Source organism: Buteo buteo, chromosome 23 (assembly GCF_964188355.1).
Source record: "Buteo buteo chromosome 23, bButBut1.hap1.1, whole genome shotgun sequence".
In the NCBI taxonomy this organism is placed as follows: Eukaryota; Metazoa; Chordata; class Aves; order Accipitriformes; family Accipitridae; genus Buteo; species Buteo buteo.
Window position 1 is genome coordinate 20,541,819 of NC_134193.1, and position 26,432 is coordinate 20,568,250.

The window sequence follows — 26,432 nt, forward strand, 5'->3', positions numbered from 1 at the left end:
AAAGAGGGTCACATTTGGGCAGAAGCACTCATTAGTGTTTGACAGGCTCCAAAGATGCCTCATCCATCTGCCACCCGGGAAGCTTTGCAAGTTCCAGAAATGAACTGAGCAGTTCTCTGACGGAGGAAAAGCAAGAGAAAGAGGATCCCACAGAGCACATCCCTACCCACTTAAATGGGCTCCAAACCATCCCTATCTGAGAAGACATAGCCTTCTATCCCCCAGATATTAAGTTTCCCTCTGCTGACACACAGGTAACATGCCTGGGCCTGTACCACCTCAGCAAGCACCTACTATTCACGTCTTAATACCAGAAAAGAAGATTCAGTCCCTCCTGAGCCAGCAAATTACTGCTGACAAGCTGAAGGTACTGGGCTTGGCCATATGGTATGGTTCAGAAGAGAGACACTGCAGAACACAAGCTGCTTTTCCACAGCTAAGACGCTGGAGCTTGTTAATGCAATTCTCCCGCAAAGTTCGACCTTTTAGCTAACAGCACAGTATGTCCCTGACTGTGGGTTTGAACAAAGACATGGGCAGGGAGGGAAGCTCACTTAAAGTGGCCCCTGCTCATAAGCCTTGCCCTAAATCAGTGCAAACCACTCATACAGATTTACGTATTCCTCCAGATATGCAGGATTTCTCAGTATTCACAGAAGTCACGTCCCAGTCCCCAGGCCTACCACAAGCAGCCAGGAAGGTCTGACAACCTTCTCAGATCAAGTTGCAGACCAAAACAAGACTATACCAGGTATAGCAAAATGTTTTTTTCTGAATGCATGGAGATGACAGACTATGTCAAGTCTGGCCAGATAAGAACAAAGTTTTGAAGACACCAGTTGTAATCTAGAAATCAGAACAGCGCTGGTGTGCACAGCGACAAGTGCCAGCATCAGTTCCCTGCTGGAGCATTAAGCAAGTCCTGCAGCTCCTCCACTCCTTGGGTTACATACACATCTGTAAAACAGGAGTGAAGGTGGCTCCCGGAGCACTTTGAGATCCTTTTGCAAAACGTACTTCAAAAAGGGCAGTATATGCGTTTAAGAAACAAAAACGAAAAGAACAAATTTTTTAAAAGCAATAAGAGGCCAAATATAAACCCAATGTTTGGCCACAAATGAGTTAGGCAATCTGCACAGCATTCTGCCAGAGGAATGAGTGAGTGGCATAACGCTGGCAGATCACTCGGCCCCCATCAATGCGACAGCTGCGAATTTCAAACCTGGGAATGGATGTTGCTTCTGACACTCATAGGAGGCAGAAAAGGGTGACCTTCCATCATGTGGTGACAGGGATGAGGAAGTCTCTTTCCAATACAGCACAGGGCAGGGCCACCCTCCCTCCTCCTTAACGTCTTCTTTAAAGGGTAGCTGATCTGAAGACAGAAAGAGCCCAGAAGAACAGGAAGAGCAGATATTGCCTTTAACGACAACATTTCCCAGGGTCATTCATCACTGTCAGATAGCAGCTAATGATGATCTGTATCACAGATTGCCTTTTGGCAGCCTTGCAAGCTAGCTGAAAGAACTGAAGAGCAAAATTTTTCCTTTATAAAAGGTACACAGGCAAAATAGAAGGACTCTTACGCATCAAACGTTTTCAAGCAACACAGCAATACAGGGAAAGCAGTGAGGGTCCCAGGAGCACTGGGGATGCTGAGAACACTGCCAAGTAAGAAACAAAGCAAACAGCACACGGTGTTACCAGTGCCATTAACAATGATCGCCATGACTGCTGTGCAAACAGCACTATAATTAGGACTTGGGTGATGATATATAGGTCCCCAGAGAGGCAACACTACTCATAACGTGTGTTCAGAAGCTTGGAGCTACAGTTAGACTTCCCAACACCCCACTCTCCTCCAAATATTGTGTCTCCCTTGACAAATATTCCAAGAAAATAACACTGCATGGACAACATCGCACTTGTCCTCCTACTTCTAGGCTGGAAAACAAGAGTACAGACTGCCTTTAGCCAAGAGCTATTCTGCACGATTATGGGCTATGCACTGACCCAAAACTCAAGGGCTGCTGCAGCTCCTGCAGCCCAGGAGATAGGGCCACAGAAGCCAGAGTAGGACACAGTGACATCCCAACTCTCAGGTCTGCACCTCAACCCCAAGTCTGCTCCAGGCAGGCAGAAAAAGAGACCACACAGTGTCCAACAACTAAACTTTTCTTACTCCAACCCTCCCTTTCGCACATTCAGGGTTGCCTTGTTTGGACTGTCTTGCTCACAGCACTTAACCCTACTAAGAACAAATCCATCAAGCTACACAGAAGATAATCATATCACAAGACAGAGCTACAAGACTGTCTGCTGCCTTAAATATTGTAAAGCTCACAGGGCAAGAGAATCTCTTCCTGCCTGCAAGGTAAAACTGCCTTTTAAAAAAAAAAAATATATATTTATAGGTATTTGATTCATATTAGTGGGGGCGATTGCAAAACTCATTCCCAATCAGAGCTGCTGTAGTTCTAAAGTCAGGAATAAAACCCAAGCTTTTAGACAGGAGGTAAGGCAGAAAAAAAAACACCAAAAGCACCAACAGTAGTAAAAAAAAACCCTTAGTATATCTATTGATATGAATTAATGAGCAGCAGATTTTAGCATCTTACTTGCAATCTGATTGAATTTTATATAAAAATAAACGTAATTTCAGAGCACTGATGACAGGGGCAATTAAACATTTTTCCCCAATCAAAAAGGGATCAGGTTTATCAGGTGCTCAATGTAAATGTATATTCACTTGCTTAACTAACTAAATATGCATTTAAATAATTAACTGGCAGCACATCCTTAAAGAAAGTAATCAAGCTGGGAATTATTCCCCTTTAGTAATTTCCTTTCTCAGCCTTCGCACAGCTCCTGTACATGAAAAGCAGCTGATGACTCCGAACCACCAGATAACACAGCCAGGTAGGAGCTGCTCCAACGCCCCAGTGACAGTTCCCCTTCGCTGCACGGGGACACAATGGAGGGAGCACACATCCCACACGAACCAGCTCACGCTTCCCCTGTGCCAAAGCCCATGCGTGACAAAGGGTCTGACTATTTTCATGGTCTTCCCTTTCCATGAGGAAAGCTATCCCAGATCCTCCTGATGCACAGCCCGAATTTATTCACAGTGAATTTATACCTGTTTAGCCTCGGGCCAGCACTGCAAGCCAGACTAGACTGCTCTTCTCTGCCTGGGGCACCCTCACAATGTGTTTTGGGCAGTTTCTCTCTGGCTACTCTGCCTCAGGCAGGGTCCCCGCTCCTCACCAAGCAATGCTTTCCTCACAACAGGCTGGGCGCTCACGTCGGCGTATCACCAGCACATACACAGCCACCTCTCTCTCTCACTTGCTCCCAAACGATAAGCTCGCATCTCTGAGAAGAAAATCTTATTACTAGCTCCTAAGTACACGTGTTTGCAACTTCATACCGTTAAATATCATCACATTGTCATGACACCAGACCTATCAATCATTCAGTGCCTCCTATTCAATACTCATCCTCCCCTGCATTGCTCGTACCTCCGTATCATCAACACACCCATTAGCAACCTGCTCCGTTTTGCAGGGAGGACACTAACAAAAATATCAGCTAGCTCACTCCCAAGCCCAGTTCTTGTGCAATGTGGCCAGCGATGCCTCTCCATCCTGCCAACAGCTCTCCTTGCAGCACAGCCCCTCGCTTCCCACCCACATCACAACCCAAGCACTAATCCCCTCCTGACAAGCAGTTTCCCCACAAGGCACCATATCAAACACAGGTTGGCAGGGAAAGGTGACAACAGAATCAAGATATATGTGAAATTAGCCTGAGTTGAACTACTTTTGGTAGTTTGAAACCAGCACATGGAAGCCGGTTTCCCTCCAGTCAATTGAAGGCAGAGCCTCTGGGGCACTTTGACCTACGTGTCACCTTATTAGCGAGGGCAAGAAAACAAAATCTCTTGTTTAGTTTGGAGAGAAAAAGCTAAAGAAGAAACAATGAATGCTGCACCCAGTCCTTCCCAGCTTCTGAATTAGTTCCAAGCATCTGGGCCAGTTTCCTTCACATCTCCCAAAGCACCTGAGGTGCAGCAGAGGCAGCTCTGTGTCACCGGAACATCTGAAGGGGAGAAAGTTTCCACTCCACACACTTTCACTGGTAGTAGTATTGCAGTGAGACCTTTCAGTGACCCCCAAACTGAAAATAATAAGATAATATATATACAGACACACACTTACTGCTGCTTGAGAAGTGTTTGTTCAAGCTGGAGCTCCAGGGAGTACCAAGATGAAGCAGTTTTCTCTGCAGTCTTTTGATAAGGGCATGAAACAGAGAATCCAGAGGGGAAAACTACAGGGAGTTCTGGAAGCCGCCGGGTCTGTGAGCTGGCTCCAGATTTCCTCTTCCACTCACTGATGGCAGCATCAGTGCTCAACAGTAGTCATTTCAGTTAATTGCTATCTACCATTAGCTGCAGAGTACTTACAAGGGATTCAATTCCACTGCATATTTGCTAATAAATACCAAATGACAGTGAGGAAGACAGCTGTATTTAGTTGCATTTACCCTCTTATTAGCAGAGCTGAATAAGACCCCATTTCAATTCATAATGGCTCCAACAAGCTGCGTCATTGTCAGAAATTCAAATTCAAACTCCCCATTGCCTGCTTGAAAGCAAAAGTCATCCAGCACTCCCCTGCTCACACGACTCCCCTATAGCTGCACACAACTCTATTTGACCAAGGGCCACGCAGAATGACTACCTCTGTGGCTTTGATCCATGGGGACGGTGAGAACTGAAGGCAGATGGGAATTATGTGCTGGTTTAGTAGCATTTTGTGAAGCAACTTGTGATGCTGAACTGGTATGTGTAGAAACTTTTCAATCTAAGGACCGCAAAATATTTTGCAAAGGTGTGAGGGTAGCTATTACCTCGTTTTGCAAAAAGGAAGCTAAGATACAGCAAGACATAACTTGCTCACAGTGAGTCAGCTGTAGAGAATGGAAAGGAACCCAGGAGCCCTGGATCCCAGCGCCTCTGCCAGGTCCTCCCGTGCAAGCACCAGGGGAACCACTCAAACTAGAGCTGCTCTGTTGGGGATGAGGTGCAGCATCTTCCACCCAGGCAAGGATGCTCACACAGCTTGTGCCACCAGCTCAACATGATGCCAAACAAACACTGAAGATCTAACCCTGCCCAGAGAGCAGCCCCCAACTCCAGGAGCTTAAGATACTCATGACCTCTAGAAACCTGCTCTACACTTGGAAGGATTGGGCTCTCAATAAATCATACACCAGTAATAATTATTTTGAATCCATGTACCAAATCTTTCCCACAAATACAGTTTAACCCATAGCAAGAACAGAGAACACAATGAAATTTTCCTGTGTCATCTGAGGAGTGAAACCTCTAAAAGGCAATGAGTACAAATTTAAGCCTTTGTGCTCCAGAATTACTCAAATATCAAAGGATCATGATGGGATGTAATTAGGTTGCAGCATTTGAGAAAGCTCAGATGGGATTAAGGTGCAAATGTGAATTTCATTTCATCCTGGTTAACAGTTTCACTTGATGCCCAGTTTCAAAGCACTTAAGTTATAAGATGCAAATACTTTCCAGGGCTAAGGAAACGATTAAGGAGATACTAATTTGAAAATTAATTCATAAAACATGTTCTGACTCCCAAATAAAAAAAAAAAAATCCACCTAACATATGAACTGATCAAGATGCCTCAGAAGAGGGACTCCACAGGAGAACTCACTTTCAAGAAAAGCAAGAATAAAACCTTCTGAAGAGCCTGGATCATAATCTCTTTGCAGGGCTCATCAGCAGGGTACAAACCCAACCACCACCTGCCATTTGCGCTAAAGGAAAACAAGTGTAGAGGTCAGCAGCACCAGCTTGCCAAATGCTAGCAGACTAACAATGCTCGTGTCTGAGGATGCTCTCTCCTTCCCAGGAGGCACAAAGGAAGATGCTCAATCTGTTCTGTTAGTAGTTTGTCTCACCCCCATACCTGCAGACCACAGTCAAAGGTAACAGCTCTAACATCTGAAACTTTCCATGCAGAGTACCAAGCCAGCCCCTACATCAGGATGAATTTTTAGGCATTCAGATTTTGTCACTGAGGATACTTGAAATTAATTCAGGGATTTCAGGACGAGAGAAACTTCGTGAGTTTTCCAAGAGCATTTTGCTTTCTTGTACAATGTTAGTGCCTTCAGTGAAATTAATCTATCACACTGAATGAAACAACACTCTTGGGATGATTTCAACAGAAGTGAAGTGCTAGTTCCTTCAGTCACTTCCAGAAACCAGAGGGCAAGAGAGGACATGCGGTCTGAATGGCTTTTCATTATAACATTACTTTGGCAATTAGGCCAACACATCCTCTCACTAAAATATATGCTGTGATTTAAATCAGCAAACTGCTCCTGCTACAAAATATATTGGGTTACACTTACAATATACATTAGAAAAACAAATAGTTGGCTTATCAACAGCTATACAATGAAAACAACTGATTTATTTATAACCCATTTTATTTACACTATTCAACCTCTACTACCCACCAAAATACAGGGGTTCACTCATGCCAAACTAGTTACTGAAAATAGCTGGATTCTTGTTTGGGTGATTATCTTTCCAAATTCAGAAGCACTGCAAATGAGACGAGAGATGTCCAGACTCAGACACCTCTTCTCTACAACTGCCCCACACCCACCTCCTGCAGACACAAAGCAGGGGCTCAGCACCCACCTCCCATGGGGCCAGCCCGGACCTCAGCCCCACTGCTCTCCCCAAAGGAGAGGGGACCTCCTGTCCCCTCCTGTCCTCTTCATCAGAGCCGGGGACGAGTCCTCGTGGACCATAGCGGGGCTACAACACAGCGGTGCCAGTTCAGGTTAGACGAAGTCAGCGTGCAGCCTAGGACTCGAGCTACGAGACAGCTTTGACTGCAAGGCATCACAGCCTCCCCCTAATTCCTGCCACCCCCCAGCTGCCGGCAGGGTCACGCTCAGCTCCACAAATGCCACCAGCACAATTGTTCCAGTTGTGCTGTGTAACTGCTTCATGGGGCCTCAGGAGATTTCCTTTCCTGCACACCCAGACTACTTTTCTGAAGCCAAGTGAATGCAGGTCTTGTCTTCCCAGAAATACAGAGGCCAGAGGCCCAAGTCTTTTCTCAGTTCAAGCTGCCTGGAAACCCCTCCAACTGCAGCCCCCCCTTCTCCTTCCTCTCTCAACCTGCCAATTGCTCCTGCCTTGGAGCATGGACTTGCAGCAGGAAAACAACTGCATTTTGAAAAGATGCTGCCAAGTCCCAGGAACACCAAGGACGATATTATGCTTAACCCCGGTCAGACAAAGGAAGCCACCTCTGCCTGTCCCAGCCACGCAGCCCCTTGCCCATGCCCCCTCCACATGCATGGCCTCATCCCAAACCTCCCCTGCATCTGCCCAGTGCCGGCAGTCGGAGAGGTTGCACACGCTGCCTCTTTTCCGACCCTCATACCCCCGCAAATCACTGACCCGCACAGCAAACGGGCTGTCGTCGTGATGCAGGGTAAAAGGCAACGATGACAAAGTTCACACCACAGTTTTTCCACTGACTCCTCAGCAGCCAACCGCCAATTTGGTTCTGTTCCCTTCCTGTCTCATCTGCTTCCCTTCAGCCCCAGGCCAAGTATTTAAAGCCAAGAAAGAGAGGCCTTTGGGATCTATCTGAAAACACAGACCCCAGATCTCATGCTCCTGGGCCATCCAGGCTTCAAGCCAGGGAGATGCTGAGCAATTGCCGCTCACCAAGAGACTGCTCAGGATGCTCTGCACCAACACTCATGCTTGAAAGGGATTTGGATGTGATCTTAGCGACAGGAACAGCATGAACCTTGCCCTCCTTTACTTTCCACAGAACTCTCTGAAAAGCAATTAGCAGAAACCAAGTGATCAAGTCCAGCAAATCCAAACAAGCAATAACTCCTTTTTCAAACTTCCATTTAGTAAAGCCAGCAAAGAGGACAACATCAAGCCAAAGCATGCCAGGGAGAGCCCACGATAGTTCCTCCCTCTGTGATTACAGTCCTGTGTGCCCAAACCAGAGAAAGCCACAAAGGAAAACAGACGTGGTGGTTCTCTGAGGCTGCAAAGAGCATGTGGGCAGAGCTTGAGTCCAGGCTGGAAGTGACACCAAACACTAGGACAGATTTTCGCTGGCAAAGCTGTAGCAGAGCAGATTGCACCAATTCTACATTGTTTTTCTGCAGCTGTCTCATGCTCCGAGAGCTGTTAAAAGCATTGTTGTGCTCTCCCTGGAAACTTCAGGGGTGCTAAAAATCGGAAATCAGCCCACTCTTGCATTTAAAAGGCTGCCTTGGCAAACAGTGTGAGAGCTCAGGTGCAGCACACTGCTGTTCTCCCTGGCTGTTGCACACCCATAGGGCACCCCTCTGGATTTTGTAAAGGTAATATTCTACATCTGTCTGAACAAACAGGAAAGAGAGGCTCCCCAAGAGCTCAGGTATCAGCCGGGGGTCCTCTGCAGCCCTTGCCAGCATCTCTAGACAAAGTTTCTGCAGCTCCTCTGTGCAAACCCAGACTCAGCAGAACCGGAGCAAAGTGCTTTTGGGTTCTTCATAGCATTATGGAAAAATCTATGTGTGCCATCAGATTAATCTGCAAGCCTATAAACCAGAGCGTAGCAGGATTCCCAGAAGGCCAGGCCATCGCCTCAAAGCAACGCAGCTCACACGCAAGGTGAGAATTATGCTCTGCTTTGCTAATCCGAGGAGAACAGACACATTGTCTAGCACTGTGTGGCACAGTCTGTGGCGGGTGTCTGCTGCCTGTGCAGGGAAAACCCTGGAGCTCCAGCATCCTGCAAGCTGGTTTCACTTCTTCCAGAGGATTGTGTGGCTTAGTCCTCCACCGCATTTTCCCAAATTTTTAGCACTTCTGTCCTAGTATAGCTCCACAGATAACATCTACCCTGGAAACGCTTGGCACCGCTACACTGAACGTCTGTACGAATCAAGTGCACAGAGGCAAGTCCCTGCTCCTCCCCAACACAGCACCATGTTAGGTTTTGCTCTGACACTGTGGTATTAGTGTGATGCAATCACGTGTGTAAACAGCAGGCAAGCATATATCACTATATGAGTTTGCCACATACATCATAGCATGGTCCATCTTTGCATCTGGGAAATGGCCTCTGGTCCTGTTCTTCCATAGAAGGAATTTGTACAAACATTTTGTTTCTTGGAAAGTCTCCCTGGATACAGTAAGAATGCTACGAGTGTCCCTAATAATTTTCTCACTGCAATCACAAAATCATGAGTTAGTCCATATAATGATTTGCTTTTTAAGCGAATTGCAAAACTTATTATGGAAAAAAAACCACCAAAATTATGTTCTTTTATATCTTTCTTGGAATTGAGCCTTTGGTAAAGGGAATAAAAGGATGAGGCATCAGATTTTTAAGCTTTTCTATGCCAAAAAGCCTCCTCTGTTTTCCTCACAAAGTAGGGTAAAGGCCTGCAGCACATCCAGCTCCAGCAAAATATCCTAGACTCCCTCCAAACCTTGGCAGTTCTCTCTCCCATCTGACACAACAGCTACTGTTATGCCACAGCAGACACTCTCCCATCCCTAGGACACCAGGTAAGGCTTCCAGTCCAGCTGAGAGCAGGAGCTGAGCCTCAGCCTACCAGACTCTTCTGCCTTCACTGTACAGAGCAGTAATCAGCCCCACGGCTGCACCACACCTATAGCCAACACCTTTTCCAAATCAAGCTTCGTAAGGCCACATCCTTCATTGCTTTAACTTCCCATTCTTTTTTTTTTTTCCCATCCTTCATATTTCTTTCTCACCCTTACCTTCCCTGCTGCTGCAAAGTCCCCCTTGGCACAGCAAGTATTTGTTACTGTGCACATAGAAAGGATGAAGCCAAAAGCTTAATGTTGTATCATGTATTACGTGCCTGATGGAAATGCGCAGTTAAGGAGATAGAATAAGCAGGAATGGATAGTAGAGATCTCTCCACAGACCTATTTTAGGTTTAGGTTAGCTCCTTGTTGCAACCTCAGAGGTATTGCAATGGCTTTATACAGAACACAGCCTGCTCCGTAGCACTGAAAGAATTCACTGCTCCCCTCCTCCCTTACACTGGTGAAAGAAGGGAGGATATAGCATCTGGGTTACACACATGCCCAAATCAAGGGAGTTCATTTATCCTGACTACTGAATAATGCATGCCTTCAGAAAAAAATATCTCTGTTCCTGCACAGACATCATCATCTAGCAGTGAAAGAAAGACATGGCACAACGGCAGGCTGCACAGAGAAATGCACTCGAGGAGCACAGGCAGCAGCAACAGGGAGAATGAGAGGTGACAAGGCAGCTCCTTACCTTAACCCGTAAGGGTGGTGGGCTGTGGAAGCTGCTGACATGCAGGAACAACACTGCTTCCACACAGATTTCGTGTGCTGGAGAAGCCTGCCTCTTTTAATCCAGGGCATTATGGAGTGGCTGCATTTGTGCTGTACAAACAGCATCTACGAGCCTTTCAGGAGCAGTTACATCCTCCAACACACATGGCTTTAATTGGGAATTCTTTTTTTTTTTTTTTAATTCCAGTCACACATTTTGAGCTGTTACTTTTCTCTCATCTGTGTGTGTACATAGATAGATGTATTTTTACATCTCCTGTCTGCGTGCCATGTTAGCCTCAGGCAACCAGCTCCGAGAGTGCCGTCAGCCTTGACAAATGACTCAGTTCTTGTTTGGAGCCAGGTCTGTAAAGCATCTCCTTCCTTCCCTTCCTAAGGCTGCTGTTAGCACAGCCACCCTGGCCCTGGGCAGGTGAGCTCTACCCTCTGCACATGGGCTTGGAGCTTCACTGAGCACAGCTGGAGCCTGACCCTGCTTCAGCAAACCTGAAAGGACCCCCTGAAATCACACTGATCAGACCCTCATCCCAGGTCCTTGGAGAAAGAGAGATTTCCATCACAGGAGAACATCGTTTTGTTCAGTGGAGGGGAGCTAAGGGCAAGGCACACAAGTTTTCTCTGCTCACTCCTCATCCTTGTGTCACTGCATATTTGGCTTTAAAAAAGGGACAGGGAGAGTTCTGGACGCTGGGACCGGGACCAGTCCGGTCTCAGAGATCACAGACCACGTCACAGAGGACACCCACTCTGTGGTGAGCCGACGTGCTCATCAGCCATGCGGCAGGACAGAGCCACAGCTTGTGGCCCTGGAGCTCCTTCCTGCGGACACATGGCACGGCCAGGACACCGCTGTTGGAGACCAGTGTCTCAGACACCCATGCAGCTTTCCCAGGCTTTCTTTTTCCGCTGCTGATCTCTCACACAACTCTCTGCAAAATGCTCACTCAACGGCATGACTGATGACAACTTTCTGCCAAAAACACTGATGCCAAAGAATGGCTTTATTGAAGGAAATGTACATTTTGCAGAGTGAGTTTTCATTTTCTTCCAGAACAGCAGAGGAAAAAGTGGGTATTTTCAACCATTTCATCATTAACTCCTTAGACACCTGAACACGTTGTCAAAGCTCCCCGTCAAACAGGATCTCCTTGCAGAACCCATGGTATTTGCTGGCACACTTTTGCTGTTTGCACTCCCAGCAGCGCACATGAAAGGGATGAACGCAGATAACACAACGGCCTCCCCTTTTCCAGTGGCCTTACCCAGGAAAGCACCAAACCACAAACTTCAATCAACCAGCTAGTTCATGCTTGCAGTTCCCTGGATTACAGCCCTGATGGAAGCAATTGATACCAGAGCTGGCCATGGGCTGCAGCCTTAAAGTTCTGGGTGTGTCGCAGTGAACTCATATGTTTTATTATTTAGACCTGTGCAGGAGCTCAGACACTCGGCTGAACTCAGAGGCCAGGAAATGCCTCGAGGCACACGTGGAGTCTCACGGTTCCAGGACATTCTTCCGCATTTATATATGTAAGTCCTTGTTCACTCACCGTGAGATGTTGGCCCATGGGTTTCCCAAGCAAGCTCGTCCTTGCTAAAATCAGAAGGGCTTATTTGTCCAAAAGGGGAGAGAAACACACATTACTATGATGCTAGATATTTTCATTTATTTAGTCACTAGGGTGGTATTTTCCTGCCTTCATGCTGCAGGAAGCTTGGCCAGTAAACAAGTCGGATCTGATGGCCTCTGTGTTTTGCAGCAAGATACAATCCCCAGTGCCATTTTCTCAATACAAATCTTTGCAGACAGTTGCTAAAAAAGGGGCTGTTTTCTGATGCAGTATCAGCTGTGATACAATAACTTTACAAGAGTATAGCTGGAGTACAGTAATAACAGGACCCTCCCTCAAAGCACTGGCAGCCACTGCCCATCCCAAAAGCTTCCTGCCCAACTAGAAGAATTGAGATGTGTGTTTTTCCTTTCTCCATCTTTCACCATACCCCAAAGACAACCACCCCTCAAGGCAGGGCACCCAGGAACTCCACTCAGTTATGTGATTTAACTTGCAGGCGATTTTCTGACACGGAACATTTTTCTGTGTACATCTCTCCCTTTTTAAATTAACTACTCTCAAAGCCTGAGAGACAGACAACTATGTAGAGTCACAAGTGGCTAGGCACTCTAACAACTTGGGACTGTTATCCTGCTTTCTTCAGGCCAATATCTGGCGTTAGGCTTTTCATGGTGACCAGACCCTATGGCCACCCAGGCTGCTCCTTTTTCTCTCCCAGGGCCTGTGGTTTGCAGTGTTCCCCCCACATTCGCAAGACACACCTTGTAAACGGGCAGAGCCTGGTATTTAATTCACCAGCTGGTGACTTCCTTCTAAACAACCTTTTGCTCCCTCCCATGTTAAGCAGAACAGCAGAACCGTTGTAATATCATGCAATGCAAGTGCTGTGCTGCCCTGCACGGTTCAGTAAAAGATGAAGCCAAGGTCTCCAATTCACAATTAACCTCACCATGACGTGGGTAAGGAAGAGCTGAAGGGAAGGAGTGGGAGTCAGAACATTCAGCTCCCAGCTTTGCCACCTATATTCTCTTTCACCCTGAACACTATACAATTTCTCACCCTTGAAAACAGGAAAAATATTTCCCAGAAAGGCTGAAATAAAATACTGATGTTTACCAAGTGCTCTGAAACCCTGGAACGGATATAACCCTTCCAGGATCCACTCAGTCTGGCGCAGCAGCATGGGACACTAGGCAGTACTGTAATACAAACCATGAATAACAGTAATTAACAAATAGCCCCAGAGAGATGAATATTAATTGGCACTTTCCAGCTCTCCTCGGGCATGAATGGATATTCCACAGATGGAGTGCGCAAAGAACAACCTCAACTCTGCAGTGTGGATCACAGGAGAACTTGCCCCACAGCTAATTTGCACTCAAGCTGCTCCAAGCCCGAGCATAAGAAATTGTAGCAGTTTACACCCAAGTGCCCAGGGAGGTACCCACCAGCAAGCCTTTGCATGCTGTGTGGGGCAAATGCTCAGAAAAGGCACCTGCTGGGATACCCACCAAAGAACAAATACAGCCCTGTAGTCTGCATAATCGCAGGAGCATCAGGAAAGTCATGGAAACATATAATCTAGCAAAGCCATCTGGCACAGCAAATCCCTCCATTCTACCCATAAATACACTCAGCTGTACAGCTTTTTTAATCAAGGCATGGAGAAACTCCACCACACACACACACGGACCACTTGCCTGTCCCAGTGGTGTGCTGGAGCTTCCCCTTGGGAGCTCAACGCAACCATTAATTATTTATTGCCACAACACTTGCAAGCCCCAGGGCAAAGCTGGTCTCCTTGGGCTGAGTCTGCTGCAATCCTATAGCAGAAGTCATTCCTCCACAGGCTAGACAGGGCAGGCAAGCATGAGCAAGGCTGCAAATCAAATAACTTGCCCCAGGTCTCATCATGGATCAGCAGACAGACCCATGTCCACAGCAAGCTCTGCACAGCATCCATTAAAGGGGCTCAGAAGGGGCAGCGCTTCACTTTCGCACGAGCCATCTCGGTCTGCTCCCTGGCAGACAAGAGCATGGGAGGAAAATGGAACTGGATCCCCAGGGCAGGGAAGGAGCCATGGCACATGTTCAAAGATGCTTCCCAGGAGCATCATGCAGCCGTCATTTTCTGCAGCTCAGAGACCAAACCGCATATATCAACTGATAGCCCTAAGTTTTATCCATACATTTTTTAAAGCAGCTTCCAAGACAAAACATCTGCTCTCAGGTGGAGCCAAGGCTCAACATGAAATGGCTTCTACACTGAGTTACGTTATACTAATAACATAGGTGTCTTCCCCATTTTAAATCCATTTTCTTAATCTTTCTCTTGCAGCATCTGGAGGAAAGATGCATTAGCCCCAAACTCCCAGAGAAGAGCCCCTCTGGCTGCTCCAGAGGGTGTAAATGCAAAGGGTAACAGAAGAGCATGAGGGGAAACAAGACAATCCATTATTCTTCATTCAAAATTCCTTCAGGTTTAGCAGCTGCACAGAGCTACTGACTCACAGCAGAAGTGAAGCTTCTGTAGATGTATCACTTCTAATCTCAAAGTCAGAAAGGAAAGGCCTGTGGTTCCAGTGCCTGTCATCCTTGGGCAAAATCCTCTTGGTGAAAGAAAACTGGGAATAGCAGAAGATTTTTAAGCTATTTATTTCTACCCTGAAGGTAGCGATCAGATAGTAGCGCTCTAGGGCCTTGCAGAGGGATCTTTTTATTGCTTCCCCTGAAATAAGAGCAAACAGATATCAATGAGATGCTTCAGCACATGCTTGCTCCCCCTTTCCCAGGCTTTAATGGGACAGGGATCAGTCAGGCGCTTGCAGGCTCAGGCCATTACACTGCTTTGGCTGCCCACTTTGAAGGCTCTCAGTCCAATGCCTCAGATTCAATTCTAAAAAGAGCCTGTATTTGCTCCACTCCTGGTGGGAGCAGAGGCCACGGCTATTGCCCTTACCAGCCCTGTCATTTTATCCTGGGAGAAGTTAGTTAAGTCAGTTAAGTACAGGGTTGTGCTGCAAATTGCTCATTTAATATTGCCCTTGAAACTGCACTGCAATAATAAATTTTCACTTCCTTCCCTAGGTAGTTGCATAACATCGCTGGACATTTAGAGCGCTGCTGCTGCGCTCCAAGCCAAAGGCAGCTGGTGTCCCCTTCCCCTTCGCCTCACCAAGCACTGGTAGGATTGTTACCTTTCTGGTTGTGGGGTTTTTTTTGGTTTGTTTTTGTGGGTTTTTTTTTTTTTTTTTTTCCACTCCATCAGCTTACTACATTAAACAACAGATAGACATGACTGAATGCAAGTAGCCTTCCAACAAGATTATTCCTACTTTTTTCAGCTTTCAGTGTGGGAAAAAATATCCCATTTATACCAGTTAAATCTAAGCCAGTTAGAAAGTCAGATCTGTCAACTAACATTTAATTAAAAGTCTCTTTAGGGATGGAGCAGCTCAGTCAATGGAAAGCTTTCCCACTGACAATATAAATAGCCCAGGCCCAGAATTCAGCAGCCCCACTTTGTGGTCAGGCTACACAGCCTGCATGCCCAGACAGAGGAGGAATTTTTGTTTCATGGCTTTGGTTGGCATGGTTTTTTATAACAGGGAAGTGGCTTTGAATTTTGGAAGCTGGGCTGGCTGATCAAAGCGATACACAGAGCAGAACTGGAAAGGGTGAAACTAGGTATACTTGAGCAGCAATTTGGAGATAAAATTGCTTTTAAAGCAGAACAGCATCAAGAGTTAAATAAGATGCATCCCTCCACTTCAGGAAACTTGCTGCCAGTGGCTTCTTGCAGCATAAGACCTGACAGAGTTCTAACCTGGTCTTCAAGCGAGGCTGAATGCAAGTTTGGCCATCACCTGAAGTACAGAAAAACCCAAGAGAGCAAAAAAGCAACCACACCAGCACAAAAAATACACTTTATATTCTCTGGTGACTGAAGGCCTGATCTGTGGGAGAGGAGGCAAGACAGCACAGAGTAGAAAGCAGGGCTGGAACATGAGAGCACGGGCAGACGATGCTTGAGACGTACCAGTATTTGCTCTAGGGAGAGCACAAACTGCACGTGGTTATGTCGCTATAATAAAATTGTGCCCTGGGGACACATTAAAACAGCATGGATGCAGGAAGCCATAGGACAAGCTAGGAAGTCATCGGTTGTGCAGGGGACCCAGGATATAAGCCAGGGTCACCTCAGATCCACCTCGGGGCAGGTGGCAGCAGGGTGGTCCTGCAGAGCTGCAAGGGAAAGTCTGCCCTGTGCCAGGAGTGCCATCTCCCCACTGCCTTTCCTCTGTGCTTGCTCAAGCTTCAAGCGTACCTCCAGCTGAAAGCACCAGCAACATCCCAAGCACAACAGCCAGCTCAGTGCAGGGAACCAGGAGCGGGAATGTCACCCCCAAGGGCAGTCCAGGCTTCAGGGTTGGAGACCTCTTGTTCTAATGGGAACACACACACACACACTACTGGTTTGAATCCAGGCAGGATCTTCCATCCTGGTGAGCTTCATTTAAAAAAAACAAAGTCATTTTATTAGTCTCAGTCCATAAAATAATCCCTTCCTATGTGCACAGTGTACTGCAGATGTTTCCCTCCAAGCCTGCAGGGCCTGAACAGTGGGGAAAGAAACTGATTCTCCAGCCTTTTACCAACATATCCAATTTTAAGCCTTCCTGCTGCTGGCCATGCTTTCGCTTATCCTCAAGGCATATACCAAGGCAAGGCTTTTCCCTGTGGTTTATGTAATGTAACAGGAATAAATCCAACATCTGGAATACTCTCATCGCTGAACTGGAGGAGGGGAATGCCAGCTGAGCTATGCAGCCCACTCCCATCTCCTTCACCCAGGTATTTCTAGTCTCCCATCACCTCCCAAGTCTCTGCTATCATCACCAGAGCAGTCATGGTTCGGCTGCATTACGGTCACAAAGGAATTTTAAAGTCACTCTTCTACAACAAATCAATATCTCAGCCTTCATAAAGAGTTTTCATCCTTTGGTATAATAGGCACTGCTCCCCTAACTTTGAAAATAAAAGGCAGCAGATCCCTAATTACTTATATCTACCAGGAAAAAGAAATTAATTACACACAAGATTTTCATGTGGCATAAGCAAGTCATGCTGCAGACATCAGGAAAAGCTCTGACAAGGCTGGGATCCAGCAGGAGCCAGAATGGGACCCACCACCCACAGAGGCAACTAAATTGCAACACTTGGCCACCATGATCCAGTTTTAAGAGGTCCTTGTTACCACCACAAACCCCAAGGACTTTCTCTGTCCTTAAGACAGCCCCAGCCAGTCCCCACCAATCTCCTGGTTACAGGAACCCTTTCCAGACAGTGTCCTTTCTCCCTTGTTAGCCGTGAGCTCTTTCAGATACATTCCCAGGAGGGAGGCATCCAACCACTAACGCAACAGCTAGCAAAAGGCATCTCAGTAGCTAGCGTGGCTCACTCGTGCTTCACAGACCACATCCCAGCCTGGAAGGGTAAAAGGTTGCCTCTCTTCCAGATCCAGCTCTCCGCTCAGTTAGGCCCTGGGGCAACCAAAGGCAGCGTTAACATTCATCTCACAGGGAACTGGCTTCAAGGGGTGCCCCCAGGCCACGCACACATGAGTCACATAAGCTTATTTGACTTCAGTTGACACACTAGCAAACAGCACATAACCCACGAACATGTGGCCAATGCACAAAGTTCTCTTTCTAGCCTGCTTGGCACAAATGCCTTGTACAATGTGAAGTATTTTGGGATAAAGAGTCCAGAGGGACAGCTCTTACCCGAGGAGCATGAGGCACAACAAGCAGGAGGTCTGGCATAACTCGAGTCAGCGAAGTGCAAGTCAGCACAGGGAAAAAGCAGTGTATCATCTCAGCTTGATTTACATGTGCACATACAAGACAAATTAACACCCTGAAGACAACAATTGTTTGTATTGCAGCAGCACCTAGAGGTCAGAAGCAAGATGAAGATCATGCTGTGCTAGGCACTGTACAGGTACAAGGCACATCCCCTACGCATTTAACATCAGACACCAAAGGGAGAAAGGAAAAGAGAGCTTCTCTCCCTGCATCCCACAAGGTCAAACAGAGAAGAACCAAAAAGGATGCCCAAGGTCCTGGGGAAACCTGCAACAAAGCCAGACACTGATTCCCAGTCCAAGGTCTGACTCGCAAGGGTCCCTCTCCCTGCTGTGGTGAAGCCTAAATGTTCTGCTTGGCTCTGCGTTGGGATGACCACATTACTCGCAAATGCTGAAACTACGAGCCAGTTGTTCAAAATGTCCTAAAACAGATGTCAACAAAACCAATACTGCATGCTAAGCTATCATGTAATTTTTTTGCTCAGGCCACCTATTATGCAGCACAGCTATTATAGAAATGTTTGTCCCATTTTTCACATCCTTCTGCCTAATGGAGACTGACTCCGTAGGCCTATGAAAAAAAATTGTCATCTTTTAGAAACCTCTAAAACAGTATTCTCAAACATAATAATCATGCAATTTTAAGTTTGATCTATGGAGTAGAGACAAAAAAAGCATCATTCCCAGCTTTCTGGTGGTGCAGAACACCACTTTTTCACTGTGATGCCAACTAGCCCCCACTTTGCAAACCTGCCCATCCAAGACAGACCACCTTCCGCCACAGCACTCATGATGCTGTCATTTTCAGCAGGAAAATCCTTACCTGGACACAAGAAGATGACAGCTGTTGCAATTTGGAGCATCAGAATAAGGAGACAGGGGAAATCTGCCAGGAAGTCAAAGACACAAACAGCCAGTAAAATAGCCTGCAAGCTCAAACAGGTTAAAATCACATAAACATTGTATTTTCTATGCAGATCCTGCTTACATGACAGATGTCATCTGCACCAACTTCAAGTATTTTTATAAGACAAAGATGTACAAGTAGTTACTTCCAACCCATCCATCAAGACCTACTGCAGGCATTGGCACCCCAGCCGGTTCCGTGAGCTCCTTGCTCATGCTGCCGCCCGCTCAGCCTGGCTGCTCGGCCCATGGCGAAGCGCTGCTCGCTCGGTAGCTCACACAGCCAGACCAACTGCGGAGCAGCCTCTGGGCTGCTCACAGCATGGTGGCAGCAGCCAGGCGCTCAGCTGGCTACTTGGGCAAGGTGTGCTCCCTCTCCTGAATTCTGCCACCACCTCGGCTATTTCCAGGGTCTGCAATAGCTGCTACCGCAGTAGTTCAGAGGTATCTTCAGGAAGTTCAAAGGGTTCCCTTCATCTGAGCCCCTTCCCAGTTCCACAGAACAAGCTAATCGCACTCTGCCATCGTCCTGCGAGCCAACAACTCTCCAACCCTCAGGCTCAGAGGATTTGTAACAAGGCACAAAGCTCTGTCACCATGCTGCTGCTCAAATCCAGTCCAAGTTAATACAGAGTCAGTAGCTGTCACCAGGCGACTTATTCACTTGAGTATTCAGTAAAATTCCTAACGAACACCAAAACCAGCACTGCTGGGATGGTGCTGATTTTTCACCTCTGAGACAGATACAAAATATTTACCTTCTTTCTAAGAGGTGGCATTTAATTGTATCTTAAAAGAAAGCAATATGTAACTTTTTTTTTTCTTTTCCTTTTGAATGAAAAAGTTTTGAAAGTTTACAAGTACTAGCAGCTGGAAAACAATCAGAATATTTCATGGTGCTGTGATCCTTTGGATACGTGCAAAATGAACAGGAACCATTCCAGAGGAAGGTCCACCCCAGTGGTGGACTTTCTTCCCAATTTGCTTTGCAAACACCAGTTTATTCTGCCTTAACCCCCATGCTGAGTTATGCTCTCTCTCACTGCCTTCCTTGTCCAAAGGCCAACAATTCTTCCAGCTCAGTTTTCTAATCAGAATAGGAGAAAGTTGCCTTCTCTAGAAAGATTCGTAGTGCTCAGAGAGAGCACTCCAATTGCCCGACAGGCATTCAGGTCAGGTACCCACTGTAGTGACACTAATGAGCGAGATGGAAACTGTTTATGACACAATCAAGAGAAGTTAGTAAACATTACAAAAGCCAACAGCTCTATTGAAAATATGTAGCACTGCAAGAGAACACGGAACAAGGGAAGGGAAAGGGAGGCTCAGAAGGGAGGAACAAAACATGCTTTTAATCTGAGTTTTCTGTCAGATTTATACATTTCTGGTGTGATTGCAGCATTATCTAACATTCTTTCTGTGTGGGATCAATAATGTCTCTGAGATGTCAATGCAGTACAGCGATGGTTTCCCCAGAACATGCTCATGCCTCACTCCCAGACTTGGAAATCTCCAGAGTAGCCTTTTAAAAGCAAAGGGGCAAATTTAGTGGAGCTCTCTGAACACTTGCAGACTTGTCCCCAGCATGAGCTTGACATACTCTCAGGAACCATGGTCCAGGGGAATCATTTGGTGGGCTTGGTGCTTCCTACACATTCAAGGTCAGCCAGCCAGCACAAAAAGGCAAGTGAGACTATTTGCAGCAGCAGAGAAGAGCAAGCACCTGCTGCAGGCAGGTATTTCACAGCTCCCACAGCCCGGATTCTGTCCAACAGAAGTCCTCAGAGGTTACATGCAGCTGCGTTGGATGCACTTAAATTAGTACCAGATCAAAACCCCATGGAAGGCAAAGCATTAGCTCAGGCTCATGTAATACTTGCTCAATTCAAGTTTGCAGAGGACAATCACAGAGCTCGATGTTTCCAACAAGCCCCACCAGAGATCGAACGTTCAATACCAGGAGCTGGCCACCACAGACGTGCCAGCCCTGTAGAGTCCCAACTGCTCCCAAAGCCCTGTACTTCCAACAAGTCTCCCTTGAGACTAATAGTTCTGCTGTAGCAACAGCAATGAAATAAATGGCATCAGAAAGGTTAGCAAGACTAGGCGCAAAGAGTTGCACAGGACCTTTTTTGCAAAAATGCATATGGTGTATTACTGCTGTAGCAGAGATCCTCCCGACTTTGGTCTCTGTAAACAGAAGAGTTTGGCCCAGTCAGCACACAGATTGTCTGCTGTGAGCACAACAACAGAACAGATGCCTTTGTTTAGGATAGGCAGAATTTAGGGAAATACCAAGGGATGTAGTAACATGAACAAATACTTTCATTTCTTTGTGGCACACTTCCTTGCACCCCATCCCTCTTCCTAGAAGGAATATACCTCCCCCAGCCCCCCAGATAAGGGGTCTGGCACTCCCTGCCCACACAGGCACCTTCTGCAGTTCTTACACCTGAGTTAGTGCTCCCAGGCAAAGAAAAAAACATACAGAGAAAGACTTTGATACCAGTCATTATGGCTTTACCACCTGAACAGTCACCTGAGGTTCCACCTATCACCCCAGACATGTCTACAGGATGGAGTTGAGAGTCATTTACTTCAAGCTAGAGGTTTCTACACTGTGACAGAAGTGAAGTTAAGGAAGAAACTCTTAAGTTATAACTCCAGTTAACAGTGCAGTAAAGACAGAGAGGCTCCATTGACATGCACTTTCAAGGCCTGCAGAGCAAGCCTGAAGAGCACTGCAGGGAGTTTTAACACCACATGCCGTGCCAGAGCCACCCAGACTGAGCCACAGGAGAGGCGTTTCCCATTTCTCTTCTACTCTCCCTTCACTAAACAGCTGGTAGCAGTGTTTACTGTGCTGGACAGGCACACATTAGGGGTACGCAGCCCCCCAATAGGATTTCCTTCACAAAAGTGACCAAAGTCTATTCCCCAAAAAGTTTTCAAGAAAAAACAAAAGAGAAGAAAAAGATCCAGTCTGATTAAAAGCCAGTGTTTCTCCACAGAGAGCTCCACCAGAGTAAGCAGACCAATGGTTTCAACTCTTCATTCTCTTTTCATTTTCCCAGGAGTTGCTATATAATACAACAAAACCAAGAAACACCTGCTGTCCTAACGAACCAATACTCATTAAACCAGACAACCCACTAGTTGCTGTGCTAATGGTTGCAAAGCATGCAAAGAGAATTGATAAAAAGCTACTATATTGCATATACTTCAAGCATTCCCCCCCCAGCCCAGATACTGCATTACCTCCGCTTCTGACTGCTAGAGGAGAAATAAAACACAATGAGGATGAACAGCATAAACAACAACGCTCCAAGCAATGCTGTGAGGCCTCAAATTGACTCCAGTTTGGACTTTTTTATTTTTGATCTAAATAAAAAGAATGGGCAAGATACAGTATTTTCACAAACGCCAGACAGCCTGAAGCTATTTTTTTTTTCCCCAGCCTCGTGTGAATTTCCGTAGCGCCCAATTTTAAAGCTGAGACTCAAAGACTCTGCAGTGCGACCAAGAGCCTCCTATCGCAGATGCCCAGCGCGGACCAGGTTCCAGCATCACCCTTATGAACAGAAAGAGCCGATCGCTCCGGGTTAGCGCCAAAGAAAACCACAATTTCCCTCTCGGCAACCTCAGCACCCCAACCGCCCCCACAACACGAAGCAAAGAGCTGCCCCACGGAGGAAAACACGGCGTCCTTCCCCGCTCCGTCTCGTCTAACTCTCACCGGGTCCCCCCCAAGCGTGCAACAGCTTCTCACTTCCCACGGACGAGCGCTCCCTTCTCGCAAAACCCCCGGCCGCCCACCCTCCCCGGCGGGGGGCTCTGCCCACGGGTGCAGCTCCGGGGCCGGGTTCCCCCCCCGGGGCCGGGTTCTCTCTCTCCCCCCCCTCGCCCCGGGGCTCCTCTCACCTCGAATAGAGCCGGCGGGCGGCGGAGCCCGGGCTGTCCCCTCCGGGCAGACACGCCATGGAGCGCCGGGCTCCCAGCGAACCGAACCGCCCGCCGTGGAGGCGGAGGCAGGCGCGGCCGCAGCCCCGGCCCCGGAGTATGGCAGCGGCGGGAAGTGATGCACCGAACCGAGAAAACTCACGGGCAAAAGGCCCCTCCTCCGGCTGATGTCAGCCCCGCGGCGGGCAGCGGCCCTTCCTCCTCCTCCTCCTCCTCCGCCCGGCTCCGCCGTGCTCGGCGCTGCCGCCCGCCCCGCGGTGGGACGGGGAGAACGGGGCTGAGACAGACCCGGGCAAAGGGGAACCCGCTGTCCGGGGGAACCCCCTGCCCGGGGGAACCCTCGCCCCGGTCTCCAGCCGAGACACCGCGCAGGGGCGTCGCGGCAGCCCTTGGCAGTAGGGTGGGCTGCGGGGCACCGCTTCTCCCACCCCAGTGTTTAACAACACCTCGTAGCACCTCAGCACTTACCCTCAGAGCTACAGCAGCAGGGGAGGACAGAGCTACAGCAGTTCCATACGGACAGACTCCATACCCGCACATTAGCGCAAAAGGAGGGTGGCACAGCATTGCTGATTTCTGACCCACTCCATATTATATAGCCACTTAATTCCATCATGAGAAGTCCCTGGGTTCACTTAGCCTGAGCTCTTTTGTCCTCAAAGTAAACGCCCGCACCTGGAGGCAGTTAGGATGAGGGGCAGAGAGCAGGACCTGGCACAGCCGTGTCCACCTCACCCCAGTCAGAAGGGTTATGCCACAGAGGCCCATGCCCTCCCAGTAAGTCAGCATGAGCAGACTTAACCACCAAGCAAAGTCTGGCTGCTATCTTTGGTGGTGAGGAATCCATCAGGAAAAGGGATGTTTCCCTCCCAGCCCACAGGAACCTGCTTTCTGGGTTAACTGTGTCCTGTTGAACCTTGGGGCCTTTACTATTTACTGTCAACCAAATGTCTCAAGCTGGATGCAGGTCATCTTCACATGCTGCATCCAGCTCCCTCTGTTTTTCAATGCTTGAGATGCTCCTGCAAAAGTTAGTGAGCTGGTCACTCAGCAGAGGCCTGACTGTAAATTAATGTCACTTAGCCAGCAACACCAAATTAAACATCATTATTGTCACAGGTACCCCAAAGAAGTGCAGGTATAAACTGTGGCTTTCAGCAGATTCTAGCAGCTTGCTCTGCAGACGCAAGAACCCTGTGGTCAGAGGGAATCCAGAGCCATGCCCTACTTACTGGACTGTTTCACCCTGGAGAACTTGCACAAAAGCCTCTCTCAAGAGCAAGCAGAAATCCTGCTCAGGAAAAAACATCATCAATAACACCCCACTAGCAAACCACAAAAGCCTCTTTCCCAAGAGCTAATTGATTGGGCATTTAAATTCAAAACAAAAACCCATAAACAAACCTGTATCTGTGTCTTAGCTTAGGAATAGTCACAATTCTGTAGACAAACCATGGCAGAGAAAGCTGAAACCATCCTGCCGAGAGCTGCCTCCTTGTCCAGGGAGGTGCAGCTGTGTCCTGGGAACATGCCATACCACCCCCCCCCCCCCCCCAAAAAAAGAACCCCTCTGCACCCCCAAGCAACCAGCTACAGAAGCCCCGCTGGAGGGACTGCAGGCAAACCCATGGGCCAGGCTGGGACACTGTACCTCACCCCAGCCAGCTTTTACCTGGGTTTGTGGTTTCACTGACAGCAGCAAACATCCTGGCACAAGCAGCTGCTCACAAGCACGTGGAAACAAGGAACTGCTCAGCCCTAAGAGATTTTGGTATTTCCAGGGGGTATGTTTGTCCATGCCTCCCCCCTCCCCAAACTCTCTTCCAATCAAGAATACTAGTGCAAAAGATGAAAACCAGCTGCCCTTGCCACTGGCTACAGCCCTTCCTCAACCGCAAGAGACAGAGGGTGCTTTGCTGCTCTAGGCCCACAGCACTAGGTCGGCACTTAATGAATGTGGGCAGATGGAGTAATTGCCCTTTGGAAAAACAATGCTGGAAAGGGGAGCAAAAGAAAGGAGGGTGGAGGCCAACTTCCAGTTTGGGCTCCGGCCAGATATATGGTATTCCACAGAGCTCTGGGCAAACGGGTCACCCACACGTTAATGACACAGGAATTGCTGGGTCAGATTCCACGGCCTGGGTTATGCAGGAGGTCAGACTAAGATGAGCATAATGGTCCCCTTTGGCTTTAAAATTCATGAATTTGCAATGGATAATTTATCATCTGACAAACTCAGCTTCTTTTTCTTCTTGTAGAAGTGGCAGACAGGTCAAAATAGATTTGAATTCATTAGATGAAATAATTCAATTACTTTGCTGTGGGTTGGGTTTGGTTAACCCTACATATTCATGCCAAGAAGCTCCCTGCAAGTACTTGGACCTAAGCCACAACTCAGATCCATTGCTCAGCTGCAATGAAACAGGCAAATTACAAGAGTACAGAGAGGAAGAAACTCCAATACTTTAAAAATGCCACTAATTCATCTTGTGTCCACATTGTGTCATATGTTGAGAAGGACATGGAGCAATTAGAAAGACTCCAGATGAATGTGAGAAGTGTGACCTATGAGAAAAAGGTAAAAGAAATTGGTTTGTTCAGATAAGATCAAGAGGAAGCGGAGTAGTAATCTTTAAACATGAAAAGGGCCACTGCAAAGAGCGGCAAAAAGGAGGAATGGATCATGAAAGACAGAGTAGGATACAAAATAGCCAGGCTAGAATCCATCAAAGCCAATGCAGGGTTCATTTTAGTTAGTCAGACATTACGTACCTCTGCACCTCCAACAGCTTTTTGTTTCTGTAATCTTAAGGCACATCATCTTGTTCCTTCTAGTTACTGAACGTCTCTACACCTTCGCTTACAAACACAGGCAGAATCACAACACCAAACAATAGGATTGCAGGATCCTTAAAACTTCTTGAGCAGTTTTTAATATTTCTTTTAAAAATTGATACCCAAAGCTACCACAACACAATATGAAAGAGCTCTAACTATTGCCACATTTCCCACCGCTTGGAAGAGACAACCATAAAAGCAACAAGGCACAGAAAGCTGAAAGAAAGACAGCGAGACTGTAATACAAAACTGCGATACAGTAGTCAACAAGCAAATTTTGCCACTCGTTTAAGGATTGCTAGGACATAGGAATATCCCTCCACTGCCTCGATATCTTCATCATCCAGACACACTAAGGAGTCAGGCTCTCCCTCCAAAACACAAAGATCTCTCTTAATTAGCCTAGAAGCTTTCCTGCAGCTCATGAAACGGGTTGCTGGTGGCCTCTGCTGGGGTTTATGTGCAAAAAGAGCACTGCAATTCAGATTCCCAAAGCTGACAGACCCCAGCTGAAATCACTACTGAGCTGGCACTGTAATTGTCAAGTCTTACTGGCAACAGCTGTAATTAAAGACCATCACCTTGCACTGTCTTTTTTTTTCCAAACTGGCATGTTCTGAAAGCACCTTGCTATTGTCCAGCATACAAGAAAAAGTTTGCTATTTTCTAAATTCCTTTAAAGGTAGCCTGCAAGGAAAAGCAGGCTATGGTCTTTGTTTCTGTGGATGTAGAACTGAGTATTTTTTCTCATGCTCTTTTTTGTGTGAAAGAAGGCACAGGTGATCCTTGTCTATGGGCAGGTGCATCCAATTTCTGCCTCTTCACCACTGACAGTTATTTAACTCCTAACTC

The 26,432-nt window shown here is 47.3% G+C and overlaps 1 protein-coding gene across 3 annotated transcripts in view; it reads right to left on the reverse strand.

Annotated features, from left to right (window-relative positions):
• Window positions 1–22,827, reverse strand: part of GPSM1 (G protein signaling modulator 1) — an 81,551-nt gene extending 58,724 nt beyond the window's left edge. Inside the window, exons 1-2 of one of the 3 annotated variants that reach the window (XM_075055038.1) lie at window positions 22,704–22,827; window positions 18,700–18,762 (exon numbers count right to left, since the gene is read on the reverse strand). In XM_075055038.1, the coding sequence (XP_074911139.1) occupies window positions 18,700–18,762; window positions 22,704–22,762 (122 nt within the window). In that variant the 5' untranslated portion in view covers window positions 22,763–22,827. The remainder of the gene's footprint in view (window positions 1–18,699; window positions 18,763–22,703) is intronic. The other 2 variants (XM_075055035.1, XM_075055036.1) reach the window with 2 other exon arrangements.
• Window positions 22,828–26,432: the final 3,605 nt, after the last annotated feature.